The 25,226-nt window shown below is 43.5% G+C and overlaps 1 protein-coding gene across 8 annotated transcripts in view; it reads right to left on the reverse strand.

Annotated features, from left to right (window-relative positions):
* The window catches only part of TMPO (thymopoietin), a 38,767-nt gene extending 15,807 nt beyond the window's left edge, over positions 1 to 22,960 (reverse strand). For 2 of the 8 annotated variants that reach the window (XM_019480933.2, XM_059726336.1), the window contains exons 1-4: positions 22,520 to 22,954; positions 10,630 to 10,756; positions 5,806 to 5,970; positions 3,771 to 3,871 (exon numbers count right to left, since the gene is read on the reverse strand). In XM_019480933.2, coding sequence (XP_019336478.1) covers positions 3,771 to 3,871; positions 5,806 to 5,970; positions 10,630 to 10,756; positions 22,520 to 22,771 — 645 coding nt within the window. In that variant the 5' untranslated portion in view covers positions 22,772 to 22,954. Of the gene's footprint in view, positions 1 to 3,770; positions 3,872 to 5,805; positions 5,971 to 10,629; positions 10,757 to 22,025; positions 22,050 to 22,519 lie in introns of those variants that run through there. The other 6 variants (XM_059726338.1, XM_059726337.1, XM_014595110.3 and 3 more) reach the window with 6 other exon arrangements.
* Positions 22,961 to 25,226: the final 2,266 nt, after the last annotated feature.

Genomic DNA, 25,226 nt, shown 5'->3' on the forward strand with positions numbered 1-25,226 from the left:
CACCTCAATTTAAGTGAACCTCAAAACTGAAGTCTGTGTTTTTAAATGATTCATCACATTAAGTTTTACCTTAATTTTTAAAAATTGCCAACAAAAAAAAACAACAAAAAAATTACCACCCTTCCTTCACATTCCAGCCCCAGTCCAAAAATTGCCTTCCTTATTTTTGAAGCAGCAGTTAACCGTGCCTGTTCTTGTAAGTCACCTTGAGCCTCTCCAGAGAGGGTGACATAGAAACCAAAGAAAGAAGGCCCTCTATGCCCCTCTAGCTTATCGGACTATAAAGGGAACAAGGGGAGAGAATGGTGAAGGGAAAAAAAAACAAAACAACAACTTTGAGATGCCCTTATCCAAAACTTATTTTCTTTCCTAAAAGCAAAGTTTACTTTAGAAGTTTATGGTGCTTTAGTGAGGTATGTTTAGAGAAGCTTTGAAAATTACAGATAAGCTACTATTAATAGCTGTACTGCCTTTTGCTTCTGTAGATGGAACTACTAAAATATCCACTGTCCCAAGTAAACAAAAAAAGAAAGGTCCATTTTGGACCAAAGTAGTAAACCATTCCTCATTTTAAGAACTGTATTGAGAGATTCATTATTCTCATTTTATCATTTATCCATATAAACTGGATAAGACAGTGGCTAAATTAAAACTGGGTCACAGATGCTTTCTGAGGAAAAACAAACAAACAAAAAACCCTATACAAAATATTAAGAAAACACACCTTAAAGCCCAACCCAGAGATAGCCAAATTTTAAGTAAATGGTCTGAAGACTGCAACTAACTATGTGGTTCAGAGAGGTGTGAATACACAGATACCTGGATGGCAGGACTGGCAAGCACATGTCTGCATGCCTATAAGTCCATGGATGGGTCATATTCTAGTGCAGTCATACCCCATGTTTGAGTCCAACTACAAAAGGGTGACCACTTTTTGACTAATTCCCCTTCCAAGCCTGAAAGGGCCATGAGATACTGGATTTAATAGTCATATAATTGGCCTAGAAAAGCTATTTCTAGTCCAATATTGAATTTAGGCATATCAAAGGCCTAGAAAGGAGTACATTTGTTTTGGATATTTTTGTGCATTAGAAAGAAAAAGGGAAAAAACTCCTCTGGGAGGTTGAGCAACATTTAGAATAAGTTCTGAAAAAGGAAAAAAAAAAAGCAGCAATTTTAGTAACAAAAATTAATGGTAGTGTCTGCAGTTAAAAATCTCACAAGCATGTTAAATTCACTATAGACAGAGGAAGTATACACTAAATACAGCACACAGTTTTCCAAACTGCAACTTAATTCTACTAATATGCAATTGCTGTCATTGCATAAATAATGCTATTCTCTTTTTACTCTACTTAATGTAGTGTTAGACTGGTATGATTTTATACTGTGTATCATGTATTAGCACATGCAATTCTTTACAGGATGCTGTGGCTTCACTTATGCAAATGTATTCAGTGGGACAAATGGCTTTTTGGCAGATGCATTCCAACAGGGCTTGGGTAACCGAAGCTGTAATGCATTAAAAAACATATCATATTACAATGACCTAACGACAGGCTAAAGAAGTGATTCTTAACATTTTTAGACTCAAGGAACCCCTCCATAAACTTCTCTGAATTTAGCAGGACCCTCTACAGATGTAGGCAAAGATCCTTTTCCCTGTGCAGAGAGAGATGCTCCCTATCTCCCACCTTTACCTTGATGTACAAAGCCCAAAAGCACTCTGGTTGAGAATCACTGTTCTAGGCACTCCAGTTTTGACAGAATTCAACCAAGATACTTTACAGCAGGGGCGGGCAATTATTTTGGGCAGAGGGCCACTTACTGAGTTTTGGGAAGCCATCGAGGGCCGCATGACAGGCAGCCAAGGGCAGATAAATATAAATTTTCTAAACTTTTTAGGGGCTCCGCGGGCTGGACAGAATGGCCTGGTGGGTCGCATCCGGCCCGTGGGCCACATTTTGCCCACCCCTGCTTTACAAGGACCTTATTTTCCAGAAGTGCTGAGCTTCTGCTCCCTAAAGATCAGGACCCTTGTCTGCAAGTAAGGATGGTCCTGTCTGGCTTTACTAGCTTTTAGCTCATTGGTGACAACATGCAGTTTCCCTCACCTCCCTGCCCCACATGCACATGCTAGCTCTTTCACACTCTCTTGCCCCACCTCACCCTCTCTCCTAGCCAACACCAGACCCAATTTTCAGCTGCATTTCTGAAATTGGATAATGCAAGACAGCACACTGGGCAAACAGATCTTCTTAAACTACCTTGTGCTCTAGGCTCTCCTGCTCCTTAGAAGCTCCCAGTCCATTAAATTAAAGATCATGAAGGAAGAGAAAGGTCACTTTACAGCAGAGACTCCACTGCCATCCCACTAAGGGCTATTCCTCCCAGTGCTTGGCACTGGCTGGGGCTTAAACCATCCCTCCAGTTCAGCTCTCATGCCCTAGCCCCACCGTGAAAAAACCTTCCTAGATCGCCAGACTCCAACTTCCCCTCCAAGGATATGACTCTTTCCAGCTGAAGCCTCTCTCTGCTACATGTGCTGGTCCTGAGAGCCAACCAGTCCCAAGGTTGAGCCACAGATGAGAGCCCAAGTCACTTCTTTACAGAACTTGTGCCCCCCACTCCTCATGCTGCAACAATCATATTTGGGGGAAATGGGTCTGGGAAGCTATGGGGACTCACGGTGCCCAGTCCATTCGTGGCTTGAGGATGGAGTGAACCAGAATAAGGGGTGAGCGGGCTCTGTTGGTCACAACCTTCTTGGTCCAGCACCAACATGCTCCTTCTGGAAACAGAGGCACAGGGGACAATTCCACTTGCCATGCATATCTGTTTCTAGGAGATGCTGTGTGGGGGTCAGAACAAGAAAGGCTGAAGCAGGACCAAGGACTCTTTCCTGCTCTAGGTTTATCAAACAACCTTAATGCAAGCAAGAGAGCACATTCATGCCACAGCCCCTCTCAGTTCGGCTGTGCATTAAGGTGGCATGAAGAGTTCACCTAGTAGCAGCAGTGATGCCCATGCTGCAATTCATCAGAAAGTCACACCGCACCTTGGGCTACACCCCACTTGAGAACCGTTAAAGTGAGACTTCCAAAATGTAGCACAACAAGAAAAGACTAACATAGCTATTTAAAAAAAAAACCCCAAAAACCAAAAAGCCCCACCATATACCAAAGACAAATGCCAGTATTTGTATCCTGTCAAAGCAAGTCAGATGAACAGCAAAATCCGACAAACATGGAGGTGTCCATTTTTAAAAACCTTACACAGCAACTTTGCTTGCAAAATTACTAAGGCCCCCTCTACGTGTTACATAAATTGTGCAATTAACCAGTTAACTGCACAACTCATTTAGACCAGCTACATATGCAAAGTAACTAATCACACTATAAAAAGGTCCATTCAGCTATAAAGTCAGAGATGGAAAATTGTGTAACAACTTCAAAGCTGGTTTCCCTGCAGCTTTAACTTGCACATGTATGAAGGTAGCTATGCCACCACAGTTGAGAGCCTCATCAGCTGGACAAGAGCTATAGCTAGTCTATAGAGCTTCCTGTGCTGCATTAAAACAAGGCTGCTAGCAAACTCACAATAAAAAGTTTAGCCTATTAAGTTTAAGTATACTGTAACTATTGGTTACGTTTTACTATCAAAGTAAGTTCAGAAGCTTTGGTGAGTACATTCATATTCACAATTACAAACAGTCACCCAGTAAGAAAATGCCATTAAAAGTATGACTTCCATAAGGAAAACGAGGATACCTGGTTGTGTTCAACAAGTCTTCTTTGCTTCAGGGTTATTGGAGCCTTTGTCTTGGACTTCAGTGGCTCTCTCTTCTCAAGCTTGAGCTCCACTTTGGGATCTGAAAATGAACCAGTCACTGATTGCGGCTCTTATTTGTCAAATAGTAATAAGAGTGACAGAAGACTCTACTTTTCCTTAGAAAATTTTCTTAAAGGTAGCTACTAATTTGTAGTTAAAAAAAAAATCAATACATTTTTGTAACAAAATTAGTGCATTGTGGTCTGTTCTAGCATCCAAAAGTTTAGATGTCAAAATTAAATGAATGCTCTCAAATACAGGCTGGTTTGCCGCCTCCTTGGTAAGAACACATTGATTATAAAAATAATGCCAAAATTCCTATAAGGCCATGGACAACTGTCCAAAATGGATTTGTTCAACAAAACAAATAACTTTATAAGAATATTCTTAAAACAAAACAAGACAGATTCATGTTTTTGCTAAAGCTTCTAATGTTCTGGGGGGGAAAAAAAATCATATAGCTCATAGCTTCATATAAGCTATGGGCCAGGATAGGATTACAACATTTCACTTGAATACCTGTATATATGTTTTGTCATGATCAGTCTATTTCCAAGACTGTATATTTGAGCTTCTTGTTTAGTTCCTCTTTAGTAAGCAAGAAACAAAGCAGCGTTTAGTGACTAACTTAATACTGGCATCAAGTGTTGCCTCTGTCATTACATGGAGGGTTTAGAGCTCAAGTTACCCAGAAGCTGAAGTATTATAAATGCTATCCCTCTACACCTTTAGTTTTTAAATATTTTCCTAGAATCAAAGGAAATACTGGACAGAAAAGATTAGAACTGATAATTACCAGCTGACAGTTTCATTTAGTCTACAAATCCTCCTTTCCCTATTGATAACTTTGACTAGACATACAAAAGTTATCCCAGGAAAAGGGAATGTTTATCTGTTCCACAACTCCCTGAAAGACTGTTATGTAGAAATATAGATCAATACAGACAAATAAACATGCAAGGAGAATCTGTGAGTAACAAAATTATTAACTGTGTTTTAAACCCTGACTGGTCTTCCCTACCTATCCCTGGCTGAGCATATTCTGTCAAAGGGGATGCTCTTCCAACTTGTTTCCAAAAATAGTCCTTTAATTCCATGCATGTCTCTCTATCCTTGATACTTTACCCTATAAAAAGATCAGCAAGATGCACCCTTGGGCTTCATGAACCACATACACTCGACTAGTTATTCAAAACCTGCTTTTAATTCAATGAAGCCCTTACCGTCTTCAAGAATAAACAGGACTGTCCGTACATGGAATTGTTCTCAATCAACTTTACATGAGTATCTATTCTTGAAAAAGTGGCCATAATTAGGAACAGCTACTGCATTTTAAATACACACAGGTTTTAGGTCTCAGACATACAGATAAGCCCCAATACTTACTGAAGGAAAGATACAAAAAGATTTCACTACATCTGAAAATCCTTCAGATGCTCAGACAGGAGATATATTGCTTATGAACTTCAGAGACAGTTACTGTAATCCCTTTGAAAGCAGTTGCAGATCTATCCTTTGACTGCAGAAATCTGATCCTTAAGAAGGACTCGGATGCAGGGGTGAAGAGAAGAGGAAGCATACCTCTAGAAGCCCTAATCTTGAAGAAAAGTCTACTCTCGGATTCGGAAGCTATTCTGATTTCTATCTTTAGAATGTCTTCAGTGCAAAAGGAGGTTATATTTAATTGAGAAGGTGGGGGTCAAAGAATCACACAAAATATCTAAAGATCACCAATGGAATATTATAGTAATTCATATATGACAACTCAAGCCTAAAATCAGAGCATGCTGGTAAAGCTAGTGGGGGACCACAAAACCAGAAGGCTGCTTTCTATTTCATGTTGTTATGATCTCCAAGTTGAAGCAATCACTCAATTTAATTCTCAAACCTGAAATGCCTTTGCATGTACATACTATTACACCTGCCCATCCCTAAAGCCATTCATTTACATTTGACCTTCCATTGCCATCTTACCTTCTTCATTGTCACTGTATTGGTCAGAATCATTATTTCCATTCTGTCTGGTATTCTCAGCAGATGAAGAAATTGTTGGTGTTGGGAGAGGTGCTGGAGACTTCAACTCGGGGCCTTGTTCCATCAGTTTCAGCAATTTCTTTTCATAGACCTTTCTTGTAGTTGCTATAAAACATATTCAAAATGATAGACAATTATGACTTGTCAACCTGTCTGGCCATTCTTAGAAAGTAAACAGCTACTGAAGACATGATACATCTACTCAATAGTAGGCCTCTCTAAATCACTCATGTGCTTCATCCACAATCCCAGTTGGGACCAGGTATGCTGCAATAAGAGAAATACACTTCAGTATCTTTATTAGGGCCACAAGCTCATGAGTTAAACATTTCCACATTAAATGCATGGTAACAGTCATTTTACAGCTAGTATATTTACAGAACCAATGGAAACAAACTATATTAATTTTATGCGTTATCCAATAAACCTACCATCATACTGCATCTGTATAGTTTTTAAAAACATACCTGTTCAGCTTGCCTACAATTTCCAAAAATACTAAAATCAAGAAAACGAAAATACATGGCTCAAGAAATCTTACTGGGTCACCAGTTCTATGTACACAACCACCTTTCATTGCTATTATCCATTTACACAAGAACACTAGTCCCATCAGGTGCATGGTTCACAGTTAAGTATTAAAAAAATACTAGTTCTGCTAGCTTTATTCATAAACAATCCAAATGAAGCAAGTAACTAAGTTCTATTCTCCTAACTATTCTGTTTTAGAAAGAGTTGAGGCTAAGCACTACAGTAGAGTTAACTGTCCAAAATAATCAAAATCAAAACTTGTTTATTTAATCATACTTTCAGCTAAAGAAACATGCATTAAGTGAACACAAATGTATTGCCATCTACTGTATTTACTCAAATATAAGATGACCCTGAATATAAGACTACCCCTACAATAATTAGATTCTATATAGGGAAAAAATATAAAATTGTCATAAATTTTCCAGGTACAGAACCTAATTATTGGAGGCTTGCCTTGAATTTGCCCCCTTTCCATTGCTACAGCAGGGAAAATAAATCCAGTTGGGGTTCCCTTGCCCCCAACCTCCATCCCCGTGCAGCTCCCCCACCACAACTTTACTATCAGACCCTGCGCTCTTGCTGAGCACGTGAAAGTGAGGAGCAAATTTGAAAACAGTGGTTTTGACATACAAATGCCTGTAGTAATTTAGTTCATCCAGAATTGATGTATTTTACCTTCTTTTACCTAGTTTTAAGCAGCATTTTTCTACCTACTTATATATAGGACAAACTACATATGATGTTAGTCCAAAGCCAAAAGACTGATGATTTCCCAAAGAGTTCACTGGGCTGGCCCCAGCAAAGGCAACTGTGTTTCAAGCCGTAGAGACCCCATAGCTCAACACTGCTCAGTATATGTACTCAAGATATCGACCAAAAGGATCCATGTGCTAATTAGTGCCCCCCTCGACTCATCCCTGGAACCTGGTGTTCTAGTCGTGAGTTCTAGGATCCTCCAAAAATGTATATGCAGATGAGGTGCAAGGCAAGCTGGTCCGGCTCCATCTCACGGAGGGCAGGACCACACTAGTCATATGAAACCGGCTGAGAGGGGGTAATAGAAAAATCTAGATGAAGTGTTTGGGGCCCCACTTGGTGATGTTTGCCAGACAATCAAGGCTGGTGAAGAAACAGGAATAATTAGAAATGGGAAAAAGGCACAGCTCAGCTGTGGGAGTAAAGAAGAAATCAAAATGTATTCAGTGTATTAGTTTACCATGACCTGAAAGAGTCAAGGCTGAGGAGAACTGTATGCAATGGATACTACATCTTATTCAGATGGGCTAGCACTAACCCAATCTTCTTCACTGTGCATAAATCTTTCTGGTAGGTTCCCATCATGGCTTTACCTGGCAGAGGAGGCGCTATGATTATCACCACTGTGGAAGGTAGTATTGGTCCATGGAAATGCAGGATTTCTCCCTAGCTTCCTCCTTTGGCCTTGTGGCCAAGAAGCAAGCAAGACTTGGAGGAATCTGAACCCTAAGATCACTGGGCTTGGGGCCTGCATATGGGATGCCTACCATGATTTTGGGAGTATCTGCAGCCCTGGGCTGAAGAGTCTGGGAGGCCAGATGCTTGTCCATGGTAACACCACACGGACCTGAACAATTGAGCTCTGCTCAGTAGATGGAATATGGAACCAATATGACTAATCTTCCTCAAATGCCAAATGGGGAAACAAACCTCATCTTGTATTAAACTAAATACAGTATTTTAATTCCAAACCCCACCACCATAATTAAAGTAATTTTCCTTTGAATGCCCTTGCATTCACTTGTCTTCATTGTGTGCAGTTGGTAAGATGGCCTGCATTAAGAAAACTGGTGTTCAGGTAATTGACTCTACTATAATTCAATCTCTAGCCTAGCAAAACCTCAAGAGCTCAAAAGCCATAGTAAAAACATGAAACCAGTACCATTTATATTTTAACTATGGGTCTAGAAAGAAACTAAAAAAGAAACTGTTTGAGAAGGTGGGGTCAAAGTATCATACACAATTTCTAGAGGTGTTCATTAATGGGACATTCCAGTAATTCACACATTACATGACAGACAATGCAGCCATAAAAGCTGGTTTGTTCCATGTTGTCACGCTCCCTAAATTGAAGCAGTGACTTAATTCAATTTTCAACAACACGCCATGAGACAGGTTCTGCCTCAGGTGCCTCTGGCCTAGAAGCGGGCAATTATTTGACCTGGAGGGCGACGACTTAAGGTGTTTCAGAGAGCTGTTGCAAGTTAGGAAGGGAAGTGGGGGGAGCAAGAGATCCTATCTGGCCTCAGGCCCATCCGCCATCTGCTCCCTGCACATCCCTGTGATGGGCATTGGTTCTGCAGGCAGGAACACGCAGGGATACTGTGGCTCTGCCCCAAGCCCTGGCCCAGTGCTGTCATTGCCCTGTGATTCTGGTCCCGTCCCTGCCCACCTCTCCCACTCCTAGATGCTGCTCCCTGCCCACCCATGGCCCCATTCTATCCGAGTACACCCTGCCCACAGAGGTCCCCGGCTGGTTTTCATGGAGCCCCTGCTTGCCCATTTGCTCCTTCCAGTGCCCCTGGCAGTCGGTGAGAAGCAGCGGCCAGCAGAGCAAGGTGCTGCTGCAGGGGCTACTAGAAAGCCGAGTCTAGGTGCCGTGCTGCCCCTGCCCTGCCACACACCCTGGGGTGGCAGAACCAGCTAGACACACAAAAGCCCAGGCTGCCCCCACCAGCACTTGGGCCAGGAGGGGCCAAGGGACCAGCCACAGGATGAACAGAATCCCTTGGTGGGATGAATCTGGCCTGCAGGCCATATTTTGCCCACACCTATTCTGGGCCAACACATTTCTACAGCTGACAGTTCCATTACAGCACTGTTGAACAGACCACACAAGTGTATATCTATACCAGCAATTTAGATCCAGCCCCAAAACCCCATAAAAGAAGTTACCGGCCCACAGACCTTCACTTCATTGCAGTTACACTCTAATATTATTCATCAGTGGGTGGGGGATTCAGGGCCCATAGAATGCATCAGGATGAGAAGGGAGCCCAGAACATGGGAACTGCAATGTTAGAAAAAGGGGACCTTTTTCTACCTACCTAACTTTACTACTCCCTAACTTTACTATTCACCATGTTTTGTCTTACACAGAAAGCTGATGCAAAATACTTCTGAATGCTGTTTTACGGACCTAGAGCCATTCAGTGTTCAGAATTGGGGATGTAAATATCGCTTAAAAATTATCCATTTAACCATCTCTAATTATATCAGTTAAATGGTTAACATATCACACACACCTAGTCCCACCAGGGGGTGTGTAGTCCCACCCTGACACCTACCCCGCCCTGTTGTGAGGGAGGGGCTGCACCCACCTGCCCAGAGCAGCACAGGGAACCAGGGACCACACACAGAACATTTGGACACAACTGCTGCTAGGATTCTCTCCCCAGGGCCTTTGATGGAGTGGGGGAGGTGGCAGCAAACTGCCCCAGACAACACAGTCCACGTGAAGCCGCAGGCAGCAGCAGGCAAGGGGCTTTCCTAGGCCACTGCAGCCATCAGCCTGCTGGGAGGGAGGGAGGAAATTAGCTATGGGTACTAGTTCTCCTTCACCCCTCCCTCCCTTCCACCTGCCCTACTGCTTCCCTTCCCTGCTGGACTAAAAATTATATTTATACCTGTAATGCATTACCAGTTACTTACTGTTTAAATGTTTAACTTTTCACATCCCTATTCAGGATACCGTAAGTTATTGCCTACATGCTATTTTTAAACACTCAGTTCCTCAACATCACTCCTCCACGAGTGCTGTTGAGGACGAGACTAATTTTGGTACAGTAAAAGCTCTGTTATCTGGCATCCCCTGAGAATGGGGGGTGTCGGATAACAAAATACGCTGGTTAATTAAGTGGCCCCAGCTGCCGCTTCTCACGCCACCTCTGTGGCGTCCCGCCGCCCCTCCCATGGGCCCTGTGGGCCCCGTGGGACAGGAAGGTGGGCCCCGCACAGCCTGTTATGCCCCCAGGCTGTGGGGACTCAGCTGTGGGGGTTACTAGAGCATGCTGGCTTGTAAGGTGCCAGTTACCAGAGAGTTTACTGTAGTATTTTTGCCATTACCTTCAACAACAAAAAAGCAAAATATACACTTTAAAAAAATATTCAAGTTACTTTGCTACCCTTTTATTTCAGGCTGTACAAGGCAGGCACAATACACACACGTAACATTTGATAGCTTTATTAACCTACCCACAATAGGACCAGGGTTTACTCCATATTTCACAAGTTGCTCTTGAAGGTCTTCATTGCTGAGCTCTGTTACATCTAGGTCATCCTTCTCCTCTGGCCGGGGTTTATCAGTTTTCTTTGTGGCTTTCTATAAAGAAAAAGAAAACAAAAAACCATGGATACACACACAGGTTTCCTTCACATCACAGAACAAGTGTACCTTTCCCAACTAAAAGCATAGGCAGAATATTAGCAAGCCATATGGAGGTGGTACAATATTAACAATTCAGATGGTTGCCTATTTGTGTTGTCTCAACTTCAGGAAAACCAGGGGGGAAGAAAGGAAGAGGAATCAGTTTAAGTGTAAAATTAGTGTGCAATCATTTTTCTAATTTTAAAAGTAGAACAGTTTTGAGGGAATATAATATAAATTCTCCTTCTGAGCTATTTCTTGCAATAATGGCCTATGAGAATAGCAGAAAACTAGCTGGCATTACTGTGGATCAAGATTGTCTAGCTATCTATTCACAGCAATTTTCACTTATGTGTGAGCAAAAGTTTTCTTGGGAACCATACCCCTTCAAATAAAAAATAAATGAAGCATTGTTACTAGGGTTCTCCCATCTGAAGCAAGCTGGTTATCAGTTGCTCTAAATTTCATGGTCCATCAATTGGCTGAAAAATTTCCATTTTGCTCAGTTTTTCTGAGGAATTTGGGCCACGTAAGGGCCACAAAGAACAGTGACCTATCTGTGGTCGGAAATCCTACAGTTACCTTTTGTTCCTTGGAAATAAGAAACTGTTTCTGAACAGTTTCCAAAAGACTAGATTGGTACATCCAGCTTGTTTGAGGTATTATACAGATCTAAACCATCTATATCCCCACTTTAGTTTTTTGTGTTGCTTAAACAGTTGAGTGTATAAACTTCCTAACTTTTATCCATTTGTACACTACAAATCAAACAGAAAGATTTTTTTTAACTTATCCATCTGTCAACTATACATAGGTGGCAACAGTAAATAGATACTGCATTTATCTTAACTAGTGTTTCTCATTTGCTGCAGTTTTTCAGATTATGACTTATGGGTCAACCAGCAAAAGTTAATTAAAATGAATTCAGCATTTTAAGATTTTTGCTGGTTTCTCTAGTCAGCATCTCTTTAGAACAGCACTGAATATTGCTGACCAGATTAGCAACACAATTGCCACTGCATAAAACAGAAATACAACTAACTTGTAGAAAACTGTTAAAGTCAGTTAACATTCAAAGAAAGTTTTACACTGTTGAGAGCTATTGAAAAAGCCTTATTTAATAGATTACTGAACAAGTATCTCTTTTCCAAAGCTAAGCAGTATAATTTCCCAGTCAACTGCCATCAGCTAATTAAAAATATTGAAAACCAAGATGTTAAGGATGTAAGGAAAATCCATCAACCTCATGCAAATTAATCTGATGCACAGACCTGCCAACTCTGCAGGTAGGTCTAAGGCAGCAGTTCTCAACTTGTGGTTCACAGACAGCTGGGACTCTGCAGACTATGTCCAAGGGGTCCACAAAAGATGACTATGACCAAAAGTATGCAAATACCCACACTTCTAGTTCAAAGTGGCCCACATATCTATTCAAAATGGTTTAGGGGTCCACAAATTAAAAAGGTTGAAAATTACTGCTCTAATGCAACCTGCAACAGACTTTAGTAAAAATTTTGGCTATCAGTGAAGCTGACAAGAACAACATCAAATTTCTTAACTTGGTTTTGCTGCCCTTTGGGAAGCTTTGGCCACACTGGGTATTTATCATGACTTAAAAATAAGTTTTTTATTGCTCCAGTAAACTTTTATTTTTTTTAGGCTTCAAGGGTTTTAAAGGTCAGACACTAGGGGTATGCGAAGCAGGGTGTATTCAATTCAGATTCGGCCCGAATCGGGGACAGTGATTCGATTCGTTGATTCAGATCCAAATCTGAGATTCAATGCCGATTCGGAGAATCAACGATTCGGCCACAGACACAGCTTTAAATGTTTTTTCTACATACCTCAAGATACCAATGCTGCAATGCTGGGGTGGATGGAGCATCCTACAGGAGCGCAGGGCCCCCCCATAAGCTCAGCAGCAAAGTACTTCCGGTCCACTTCCGGGTCTGCCAGGGAGTGCACTGGGGGGGGGCGGGCGGGGTACCTCCCCCCGTGGACCCGATGGTTCTGGTCCGCTTCCAGGTCTGCTGCCAAACATGCTGAGGAGCCCTCCACGCTTCTCTGGGATGTTCTATCTGCTCTAGCATCAAAGCATTCACTAGCCACCTGGTACTTTGAGGTATGTAGAAAAAGCATTTAAGGCTGTGTCTAGGTCCAAATATCTGAATCTTTCCAAATCAATTCAGAGGGTTCCAACTTGTTTCAGAGAGATTAAAGGGTCTCCTGATTCGATTCAGAGATTCGGCCACCAAATCGGGCTGAATGGAATCAGGGACTGAAGCTTTGCACAATCCTATCAGACACCCAATTATGCAAATATAAAATACAGGCAAACGTTTCATCTGTGGTATTATGAACAGCCTGAAGAGGCAACTCATCCCCATGTCCCGTAAGGGATTTTATACTCTTCTATGTCTCCCTGTAAGTACAAGGCACACTTACTAAGGTAGCAGATACTGCCATAGACAAATATTTTAGGTGAAGTACTGTTTAATGTAGTTCTAGTCATTGAGCATTATAGAGAGGACACAAGCTAAGCCTTGTCTGAACTTAACCTGTATTGGCATTTAAAAAAAGGATTAAACCTACAGGTAGCTTTTACATATTAGAAGAAATGGTTTCTAAGCAGTTGCCAAAATAATTTCTATAAACTCAAAATGCATCTTAAAGCTAGCTAAAATTGTTCTGTCCCTTCCTTCCCCACCCTTCTTACTGAAAGCCTCCTCCTCATATCCAGACAGAAATTTCTATGGCTGCTTGTTCTTATGCCAATATTATCCTCTTCCCTTCTGCCTCACTAGTGTTTTTACTCCTCCGATGCATTTCTAGAGAGCAGTATACTCTTGTAGCAATATTTTCCATACACTGAGACAAATTCTTTTAGACCCCTCTTGTAAAGTAGGTGTTTCAGAAGAAAAGAGTAGCCCTTCCATGTACAGCTCATTTGAATATAGTTCTTGAACATCAGTGACCAGAATAGTACATTATCCTACCAAGATAAAGCTTTACTGGTGCCTTTTACAGTAACATTTACAGTTCCCCCATCTCTTGATGCAGGATAGGATCTCATCCCTCCCCACATTGGCAGCTAACAATCATCTAGGTATCAACACCTGAGCATATTACTGTTTACTCATATATCCTATGCACCATCTCCTCCCCCCTGCAAAAACAGTCCTTCAAAACTGGGGTGCATGTCTTAAGTGGGGAAGCTGGCTTTCTTTGCTGGAAAAGAAGCATGGAGATAGTGCTACTGCTTTTCTCTAGGCCAGCAAATAACAGGGGTAGAGTCCAGTTTCAGTAAAAGTATTAAATCCATAGCTTTTGGCTGAACAGATAGTGGGTGGGCTGAGGAAAAGTAAACTGCTGCATAATATCAGCTCTCTGTGCCAGAACTAAGGGGAGGAAAGGAACAGAATTCTGCATTTCGTATTCCAAATACATTTTTACCCCCACATACTATATGCACCTTGTATCCCTATATCTTGATGGCCCCCTGCTTGCCACAGCCAGCTGTACTTTCTTCTTGAGCTACCATATTTACCCAAATCCAAGACTATTTCAAAATTACGACCATCTAATAATGAAATTATATACATGGAAAATCATGTGTTATAATTTTCCATGTACAAACTTAATTCTTGGAGGGTTATCTTAAATTCATACTCCCCCCACTACTCTGGCAGGGAAAGCAGTGGTGTGGGGCAAAGGGCAAAACCTCCACACCTTGCCCCCCTCCCATCATACCAAAGCCTGCCCTGCCCCACTTGTCTCACCCTTGCCCTGCCTCAATGCCTGCTCCCCAACCCTCCCTCATGCCTGTGTACCTATCACCCCCTCCCCCATGTGCCTACCTCCCATGCACCCCACTTGTCACCTGCACACCCCCACCTGCCTGCTTTCTGCAGCTGCAGCCCCAGCCCTGGACCTGTCAGGCAGAAGCAGCAATGGCAGCTCAGAGTCCAGCTGGCATGGGCTGCAGTCTCCTCCTTGCACCCCCAGGCTGTGAGCCCCCTCTTTCATAAGCCACCCTGGCCCAGAGCTGAGCTACCAACTACCCTGGACAGGTACTCAAATCCAAAATGAGGCTTCCCTCGCCCTGTCCCCCATGTTGACTGGAGGGGTGGGGGGGAAGAGGGAAAAGGACCTCATCTTGGACCATCTTCTATGCTTGTACTAATAATCTCTCATGAGGTACAATGTCTACTACTTTAGAAATCTGCTATACAACACAGGAAAACTGCTTGACTTTAAAGCTACACCTTCCAACTTCTCTATTATGGAATAGGGTAGTGCATGGGCTTTACTAGTTTCTATAACCTGTTCTACATTACACCAGTTCAGGTCACGTTAGATGCATTCACCTGGGGAAAAAAATTCTGGGATGGGAGAGGGAAGGGGTTGGAAAAATAAATAAATAAAAGTCAAGTGCACCTTTACTTGGGCCTATTTATGAGAAGATTCTGAGTACATAGTAAGACTCAGACTACCCTTATCTGTAAACCCAAACATTTAAGGCAGATGCCATCCCTGATCACTTTTTGGTGTCAGACCTAAACATTCTGCATGTATAAAGTTTCTGTAGGTCTCCATGTAGAAGGTCAAGTCTAACCATTGGTTTACCATGCATGTAGGACTATAAGTGTTTGTGCTGTGCATTTTCAACATATTAAATGAACAGTTAAAGCCTTGAATGACAGGTTGGCTGCCTCTTCAGCTAGAAATTGATCTTAGACCCCTAGAAGAACAAAAAAGTTTGTTCACCACAATAAAACTATAATGTTTCTGGCAATTTTAATAATTTAATAATATTTTTTGCAATTTCTTAGTTGGTCTAATAAAAGGTATCATCTCTGAACCAAGAATTCTAGAGTTTTGCATTTCTTTTAGTCTTAGATCAACACAGCTACCAGATACATCCCTGTTCACTACAATAGCATTTATATAGAAAAAAAACTCCTATAGAAGTCAGAAGCAGGAGAGGAAGTGAGTTATTTGAGGAACACATAGCATGACTGTTTGGTGCTATGATGTACTCATGACCAACCCTGGCAGCAAATTTTAAAAAAAATACTTGCTCTATACTTATGTCCACAATTACAAGAAACCTGGAATTGATAGGATTTAGGTTCTACTCCAATACATTTCTTTAGAAGTCTTATCACAAAGGAGACTGTATACCTAATGGAAGTCTACTGATTACGAATACTCATAACAACTGTTTTAATACATGACCTGAAGAGTCTTTAGTTATAAAAGAATTTACAAAATTAGTGTCCACTACACATTTTCTACTTGCATCAGAGGCCTTTTAAAAGTGTTCTTCAATCAGTCATGGACACATTGCTATCTTTTACTATGCATGCTGAACCAACAGGTCGACTTGGGATTCTGAGGTCTAACACCTTTGCAACTAAAACTAGTATTCAGTAGGTCATGTTTGAGAAAAAAGAACCACATACATTACACAAAAAACGCACATAATCCAAAAATCTGATCACACTTTAATACTTTTTCCTACAGCAATATTAAAAATGAGAAAGGGAACCCTCAGAGGTAGCAAAAAGTGTCAATGAACTTTTAAAAAGGTGGGAGAATATGTTAAGCAGTTTGACAGTAACCTGTAATTTATTTTTTTTTTTGTGGGGAAGAGGATGGGGGCAGAAAAGCAAGACTGGAACATTCATTGCTAACAGCAGAAATCTGCAGGTTCATTTAAAATAATCAGACTACCTAAGACATGGGTTAATTACACCTGTGCAAGTACAAGCTGTTACATTATAGCAATTATTATAAAACTTGCTGTGCAAGGAGGAAATGCACACCAAACAAAGTTTGGGTATGCACACATATGTAACAACATGTTTACAGAATGCCAATTCACTATACAGAAAGATTTTACTGACCCAAGAAAGCCATGAATCAGTAACCTTAGCCAAGTAGAGTACCTAGCACCACAAGAAAATGACTGCAGTTGGGCACAAACTTCAGGAGACAACTTATTTCAAACAAGAGGTCTTTTGTCAAAAATCATTTGTGCTGATCATACAACAGTTTAATTATAAACATGTCTTAGATAGCTGCATTTCTACTAGAGAACTTTGATCAGGTAGCTGTGCTAGCCAGTTATTCAATAATATCTTGTATTCAACTGGGGCTCGTACAATACGCCTTATAAAGGTATTAGACATCACCAAATACCCTGCCAATATGAATATACTTCAAATCCCACCTACACAAAGATCTTTCAGAGCCATAATCACAAAGCTTGGATTAAGGTGCAGCATGGGCATCAAGTGTACAAGCTTCTTTACTATCCCTCAGAACAAGGTTAAATAGGCTATTAAAAGAACCCAAGTTGTATCAACACAAACAATTCAGGTACCATCCATCACAGGAATTAAAGAACTGAAAAAATGCTAGCATTCATGACATTCATGGTTAATCTATCTTTATGAAGCATGTGGGTTTGTATTATTTCTATACAACTATGCTTTAATTTTTTGGAATTTTTCTCTACAAGTGTAATCTCCTTATTGAACCACACTAAGCTCTTGACCTCAGATGCCTTCTGGAAATGTTTATCATGGGCTAATTTCACCAAAGCTAAGAGAATACCTATTGCTTATTACAAAAAAAAGTGACCAGGTGGTCGTATGGTGAGGAAATAAGAATTATGAAGTCAAGTACCTGAGATAAATGCCAAAATTAAGGTTAACATGCTAACTGAAAGCATACAAACTGAGGACCACATGAGACTACTCTTAAGTAATATGGTCTTCTACTATTTCCACTAAATCATGTATTTCCAGGGATCTGGGTTTTCCGTTCACTGTGGAAAAATGCAGATTTTCTCTTTGTAAGGAGAAAAATTGCAGGAAACAGCCAGTTTCCCCTTGCAGGCTGTCAGACTTCCAGCCTGCAAGGGACTGCAGGGAACAGGAGGAGGGTGATCAGACAAAGGTCACCACATGCACACATGCATGTGGCAGCCAGGCAGTGCGAGGCAGCTAGCTCTATGGTGAGGAGGGGGGAAACGACGTGGAGTGTTTCATAATTTAAGACAGTAAATACCAGGTCCCCAAGACAAGAGTTTTATGCCTGCCTTTCAGTTCAATACTCAGCTAGTCAGAAAGCGTTCAACTCAACTCAAGTGATTAAACTCAGACAAAAACGTATAAATGCGTATCAAAGCTTAAAAGCAAAGGAAAATAGGCTTGAACCCAGGGCTAAGAAAGGGCTTAGTTATTTCATACAAAGCATTAAGTTACGAGCTTGATCAATGAAGTGCTACAACATGTGGAAGGCTTGTCAAAGAATCACAGCCATTTACCAGTCCAGGCACAATGCCTACCCTAGCCACCATTAAACAAGCAGAATTTTTACAAGGCTGATGTAAGGAAGATGTCCAACCATAACAATGTTTTCTTGGAAACAAAACCCAATACCAAACAGTATTGCAAAAGAAAAAGGTAGATGCTGCTTTAAATTAAAAAGCATATGTAAACATTAGAAACACCTTCAAATAAAGATACACTCCATGTACTAATCTCTTATTATGACACCTAACATTTAGTTAAAAAGGGTTCAAGTAAAAAAAAAAGTTGAAACGCACATCTGACAGAACTTGGTAGCTAGTTTTCTCTTACAAGCAGATTCCCTAAAGCAACAGAAAGATCTGGCAAAAAGTGTACCACATCTGGCTATAGCACTCAGGTCAGGTGACTAATACCAGAAAAAAAAACAAACGTTTTGAAGTCCAGCTTTCAAATGGATGCTGAACATTGTGAATATGCTGTTTTAAGGGAGTTAGGCTGCAGGTTCTGGAACCATAAACATATTACCAACACTTTCCCTTTCCCCCCTGTTCCACAGCACCTCTATCCATAGTATACCTGGCGATTAAAGACATATCAGCCAAATTTGTTTTATCTTCATGTGCTGTAAAAAAAAAAAAAGGGGGGGAGGGGAGGAGCCTTGTTTCCTTTGAATGGGCAATACATTTTTCCTGTTATAACAAGAAGGATTCATGGGTAAAAAGAAAGAAGAAACAAAAGATAGAACACCGAACTTATCCTGTGGACAGTCAACTGGAGACAAAGATCTCAGATCTTTAATTTAAAAAAGATCCAGGGCATTCTTGTCCTCAGAGAGCAGGCAGGTAGTTTTGGGTATCTTTATACTAGCCTATATGGCACAGAAGTGACATAACCATAGCAAAGACTCTCAAAGGGTTCAAGCTGACTTGCCTTAAAATAAACCTGAGAGAGAGAGTAAGTCATCCAAGCAAAGCATCTCCTCATTCTTACTCTTATATCTAAACCAATATCCTGATTTTCAATAATAAACAAAAACAAGCACAAAACAGTGCATTGCATATCCCCCTCTAAATCAGTAGGTGCAGAGAACATTCACATTCTTCTGTGCAAGTTAAGGATACTATTTATTCATAATCTCTTGGGATACATCCTCTAAATTTAGGAAGAAATCAGACTGATCTGTTCTCCTTGCATATTTTGCTTATTAACGGCAAGCAAACTGATTAGCTAAAGAATGTTCTCTGTTCCCCCGCCTGTTCCAGTTGGTTATTTTGGTAAACCTCAAAAAACCATTCCTCCTTCTCCCCTACAAAGGGTTGTACACTCTGTTCCTACCTATCACCAGGCACCCCATACCAGAATAGCAGATAAAATGAATACCTTACATAAAAAAAACAAACAAAAACAAAATCAGGAGGTTGGCTTGGCTTAACAGCTTGTCTTACTAAAAAAAAAGGGAAGGGGGAAACCCTCTACCACAATATATAGTAGAGCTTAATGAGTCATTATTCTTACCCATTCTACCAGCTCTATTGGCTTGCTGAACCTACATTATATCGTGTCCAAAATTGCTTAAAATCTTTAGATCAGAGATCACATACATCCATATTTTGAAACTCTGGATACAAAGAATAAGTTATATCAAAATAGATCCTAAATTAAGAAAATGTAATAACAGAAGATGACAGATGCAATGAATGCTTTAAAGTTTCAAAAATTTTTTTAAATTAATTCTCAGTTGTTACTTGCCTGGTAGTCATTCATGGTTGTCAACATATTAGTTACTAATGACTAGGCAGAAAAGAAATGAGTTGCATCCCTGTGACCTAGCTCTGAGGACAGCTTGCAGGTGCAGTTTCCACTGAAAGGCTGTCACTAGTGGTATCTACTTCGGTCAGATGCAAGCCCCCAACTCATTTGTAAGCGGGAATACAATAGACCAAACACAGAAAAAATGCAGGGCTCACTTTTTTTTTTTTTATCAAATAGAAAAAGGATTTTGACAAGCAAAAGATTATGGCAAGTCACTTGGACTGCCTGGCAGTCTGTATGAAGCCCAACAACCATGTTATGCACTCCTGAGACAGCTGGTAGGTAGCATAATCCTACCCAATTTTACTTGAGACTAACACAATTTCAGAGCTGCTTGAAACTATAACTGTTCTGAACAGTTTTGCAGGTAGAGTTGGAAACTTATCAAGAGTTGTAAAGTTGTCATCTCAAGTTGAACATACAACCTTGCAAGCTTGACAAGAAAGCATTGTTACCTGGCAAAGGGTGTTTAGTATAAAACAAGCTCTCAAATCTTGCCAAATTAGGAGAGTTTTCCTACTTTTTTGGATTCTAGACATGTGAAGCATGTGGTACCTGGTATTCCCCATTATTGGAGGCTTTCTTTAAAGCTGTCACAAGATGTACATGAACAACTCCCCTGCATAATTGAAAGACACAGTATATTAGGCTGCCTCTGTAACTATCTACCAATACTACTTAGATTTGAATTGGGCATATTAAAAAAAAACCTCAGTTAACCAGCCTAACAGAGGAGAAACACCCTCTCTTTCAGACCTCTTGCCTCAAACAGGTCTGAATAGATCAGGGGTGTCCAACCTTTTTGAATGTGGGGCCAGATCATGAACTTCTTAATCACCCAGCGGGCCAGCAGAAGCAGGCGTTCGCGTGGCCTGTCCAGTCCGGCCACGGCCTGGGGGCGCAGGGGTCAAGGGGTGCCGCCTGATCCCGCCGTGTCCTCCCTGCCACCTGGACGGCCTCAAGGATGCTCCCACACCTGTGCGCCTGGGCTCAGCAGCCAGGGGGACATGTAGGGACTCTACAGGGGGGTGCGGGATGTGCAGGGACACTCCCCTGCTCCCTCTCCCCCAGGGCAGCCCAAGCTCAAGCCCAAGCAGCAGGGGTCCCTCCCTCCATGGGGCCCGCGACTCACCACCCCCAGCACAATGTCTGCAGGCACGGGGGAGGCGCGAGCGGCGCTGGCTTCCTGCCCTGACAGCCACAGCAGCAGCATCTCGCAGGCCCAGCTGCAGCATCCCTCCGAGCCGGCATCCGCACCCCGAACCCGCCGCACCGCGACCTGCTCCAGCCCATACGGCCCGGCAGGGACCAGCACAGGGTGGGGCCGGCATGCAAATGAGGAAGGGAGGGGCAGAGCTAGGGAAGGAAACCCTGCAATATGGGAAAGGGGAGGAGCTGGCATGCAAATGAGGAAGGGAGGGGCAAGGAAGGGACACCGTGAAATGTGGGGGGAGGGGACGAGCCCGCACCATGTTGGCAAGGTAAAGCCTAACCTTGTCCCTTCCCCAGCCCTTCAGCAGCCACTAGGAACCTGCTGAGAGGCTAGGAGGGACAAGGGGTAGGAATGAAAGTAGAGTGTTTCATTCCCGTCGCAGCACTGTGGGCCTCAGAAAATGGCTTGGCAGGCCATATGTTGGACAAGCCTGGAATAGATTGTATTACAAACTGCAACAATGTAGCAATGAATTGTTATAAGTCTTCACAGAGTATATACCATAACAGACCTGGTTACACTTTAGATCAGCGCTCCCAAACTCTGACAGATTGTGCCCCATCAACTTAAAATTATATAACATTAAGTACCATCAACATTTTTTTAGTTCAACCTTAAATACCACCAGCAAATTTTTGTCTGATAAAGTAATTATAATACAGCTGTTAACATGTGCCATTGACAGGTTGTCTGCGTACCACTGGTGGTGCCTGTACCACAGACTGCAACCTGCTGTTTTAGATTTAACCTTTTTAAAGAGCTTCCTCCATTTAAGATAAATCAAAGAATTTCCCCTCTTTTACGAGGAAGCTAGCAGATACCTGCATATGAGAACCAATCTGAAACAGCCGGATGGCTGCACCAAAGAGCAGCTCACCATGGAGAAGGGAACTCAGAAAGAAGCAGGTAAGTCCCACAAGGACCAGGTGCTCCCTGGCCAGAAAGGCTCAGCAGGACTCCTTCCTCAAACTAAGCAGAGGTAGCCTAGACCCCCACAGGACCAGCCGCTGCACAGCCAACCCTCCTCTTCCTCCCTGTCCCTTTTACAGTCCCCTGCAACGGCCCGCGAGGAAGTTCTCTTTCATCAACTTTTCTATTCCTGCCACGGGCAGCTCGGCACAGCGGTGTACCGCCGCGGCGGGCGCTTGCTGGGAGCAGCCGGCACCCGTGATCCCCCACCCGGGCAGACGGGTGCCCGGGCTGGGCAGGCCGCGGAGGCGGGGCCGCACGTGGGAGGCCGCGCCGGGAGCCAGGCGCAGCGGGGGTGGGGGAGGGGCGGGGCGGCCCCATTCGGGCGGGAAAGCGCGGCCGCCCGCGCTCGGGTTACACCGCGGCCACCTGCCGGCTCGGCGAGCGAGAGGGAGCTCTTACCCGGCCAGCGGCGGCGCCGCCCCCCCTGCCGCGGGTGCCGAGCGGGGTGGGTTCGCGCTCCTCGTCGCTGGAGAAGTCGGGCGGGCCGGGGCCGGGCGCGGGCGCGTTGCGCGCCGTGAGGTGCTGCAGGTAGAGCTGCACGTAGACGTCCTTGCGCTGCTCGCCGCCCGGCAGGCTCACATTGTTGGCCAGCAGCTCGCTCTTCAGCTTCTCCTTGGTCAGCACCGACGGGTCGGCCAGGAACTCGGGCATGGCTGGCGCCGCTCGCCCGCCCGGCCGGAGAGGCGCCAACAAAGGGGAGGAGGAGGCGGGGCAGGGGCCGCGAGGAGGAGGAGGAGGAGGAGGAGGAGGAGGAGGAGGGTGGGGGCAGGGGGTGGAACTCGCCTCAGCCCCGCGCCAACGGCCCCGGCTCCGCGGCGCGCGCAACCGAAGCGCTTCCCCCGACCCGCAATAAAGCGCGTCCGGATTGGCCGGGGCATGAACGAAGCCGCGCGGAGATTGGCTGCGGGGCTGGGAAGGGGAGCGGCGCGCGGGTTCCACCAGCAGCAGTGCTTTGCGCGAGGCAGAGTCACGCAGTTTAAATTCGGTGCAGGCGGGAGCCGCGCTTCCCGCGTGTGGGAAGAGAGGGGCGGGGCGTCCCGTTCGCGCCCCAGCCCCAACCGAGGCCGGGTGTCCCGCTCCGAGGCCCTCCCCCACCACGTCCCCGCGCCCCAGCGTGCGGCCGCAGGGATCCTGCTTGCACTGCACAGCCCGGGGGCCGCGAGCCGGCGCTCTTGCTGGGGCAACAGCCCACAGGCTGGCCGCAAGGACCCGCTCCAGGCGAGTCCAACAGCAATGAAAGCTGCCGGCAGGCACCCCGCCCGCGAGGGTTGAGAGCCGGACAGCCAACCCACCCCCACCTTTCTTCTGTGATTCCCCTGACCCCAGCTCTCAGGCGCTGCGAGGTGGGGCATTGTGGGGCGGAGGGTGGAGCGGAAAATGAAACTGCTGCAAGGTGAGCGGCAAGCCGATCTGAGGGACGATGACAGCGGAAGCAGGAGCGACAGTGACAGCAACACCGACAGGAGAGGAACTGAGAATAAACCCCAACAGCAGGATTAGGACTAAGACTGCGCTTGGGTTAGGGAAAGGACTGAATGGGAGTGCGGGTCTGCAGGTGCATTTATTGTAACGGCTGCAGGCTTTCAATGTGGCTTAAGGTGTGTGAAGAAAAGCTTTTACTTGATCTATATATATATATATTTATTTTTTTTTTCCGGAAGAAAAAATCTGTGCAGTCATTTCAACACTGCTGTACACTTCTAGCAGGGCTGCTGTGCCCCAGAGGACTCAGTCTCTGGCCGGAAAACAGGCTTTTCACTGAGCTCTCTGGGAGCCACTGTGAGGGAAACCAGCTTTCAGTCCCAGCAGGACTTCCACAGAAACCAACCCCTCTCTTTCTGTTTTGGGAGCCAGTGATTGCCCTGGCCAGGATTTCTCCCCACCCACAGCAACAGCTACAGGGAAGCAGTGGGCACTTCTAGTAAGAGAGCATTGAACCGTCTGGTTCACAAGCACAGCCCTGCCTCTGAGTAGATGCTGTGTCAAGGTGGTGCAACACAGGGCTGAAGCTAGCTCAGAGACTTTGTTTACTCTGTTATAATATTTGTAGTTTGGTTACTTTGTTCAAATGTATTTATGTCTGTTATGTCATCTTTGGGAGCATGGCATTTAGCAAGAATCCTTAATAAATGAAAATAAATATCCTAACAGTGAAAATAGCCAGAAGTGGCCCGTGGGCATCTGCACTCTTGACCATTTTGCATCTACTGAAGAGCAGGAGCATAGGATTAAGTGTACTATTTGTTCAGTTTCCAACATCTTATAGTAGGTAGCATCCCTAGTCGCAATTACCTCTCAATGAGTGCATCTACACAACATGCCTTAATGCACAGTGGACTGTTCTGCACATAAGGAAAAGATGTGCTAATGTGCAGTAGAATGTCTACTGCACATTAAGCATATAAAAAAACAACCATTTGCCTTTGCTACTGCACATTAGCATGGGTTAATGCACCTTTGGGTGCATAGCCAAGGTATGTTAACTGCGCAGTAGCCTAATAATACTGTACAGTAGCACGTCACATCACAAACAGTTCTAATACACTACTGCATAGTATTAGTAAGCTATTGCACATTCACTGACACTACCACGCAGTAACTCCAGTTACTGCGCACTTATTTAGTACGTGATTATACAAGTACGAAATTAAATGTACAGTAACTACTGCACATTAATGAATGTGTAGATGCACCCTTTATGTAGTACCTCAGAGGTACTAAACTTGATGCACAGTAGTAAAGACACATTAATTACCATGCAGATGCTCCCAGTAAATTGTTATATTCAACTACTTCCGAAACGATATACAGGCAGTCCTCGGACTTACAACACAATTGGTTTCTGAAAATTGCATCTTAAGTCGAAACGTTGTAACTCAGAACCAGTTTTCTCATAAGAAATATAAATGGGAGACTGGTTCCTGAGCCAAGGCCCGATACCCTATTTTCACCAAAAATACTCCAGAATTTTTTACTCGATCAATTATAGATGAGTAATATAGCTACATTAATGTATTTCTATTGTAAATAGCAATCATATTGATTTGGAAGGACTTATTTGAGGTGACTTTGCTGGGCTTTTTGAAAGGCTCTCAGCTGTAGTCTT

The sequence above is a fragment of the Alligator mississippiensis genome, chromosome 4 (assembly GCF_030867095.1).
Source record: "Alligator mississippiensis isolate rAllMis1 chromosome 4, rAllMis1, whole genome shotgun sequence".
Classification (NCBI taxonomy): Eukaryota; Metazoa; Chordata; order Crocodylia; family Alligatoridae; genus Alligator; species Alligator mississippiensis.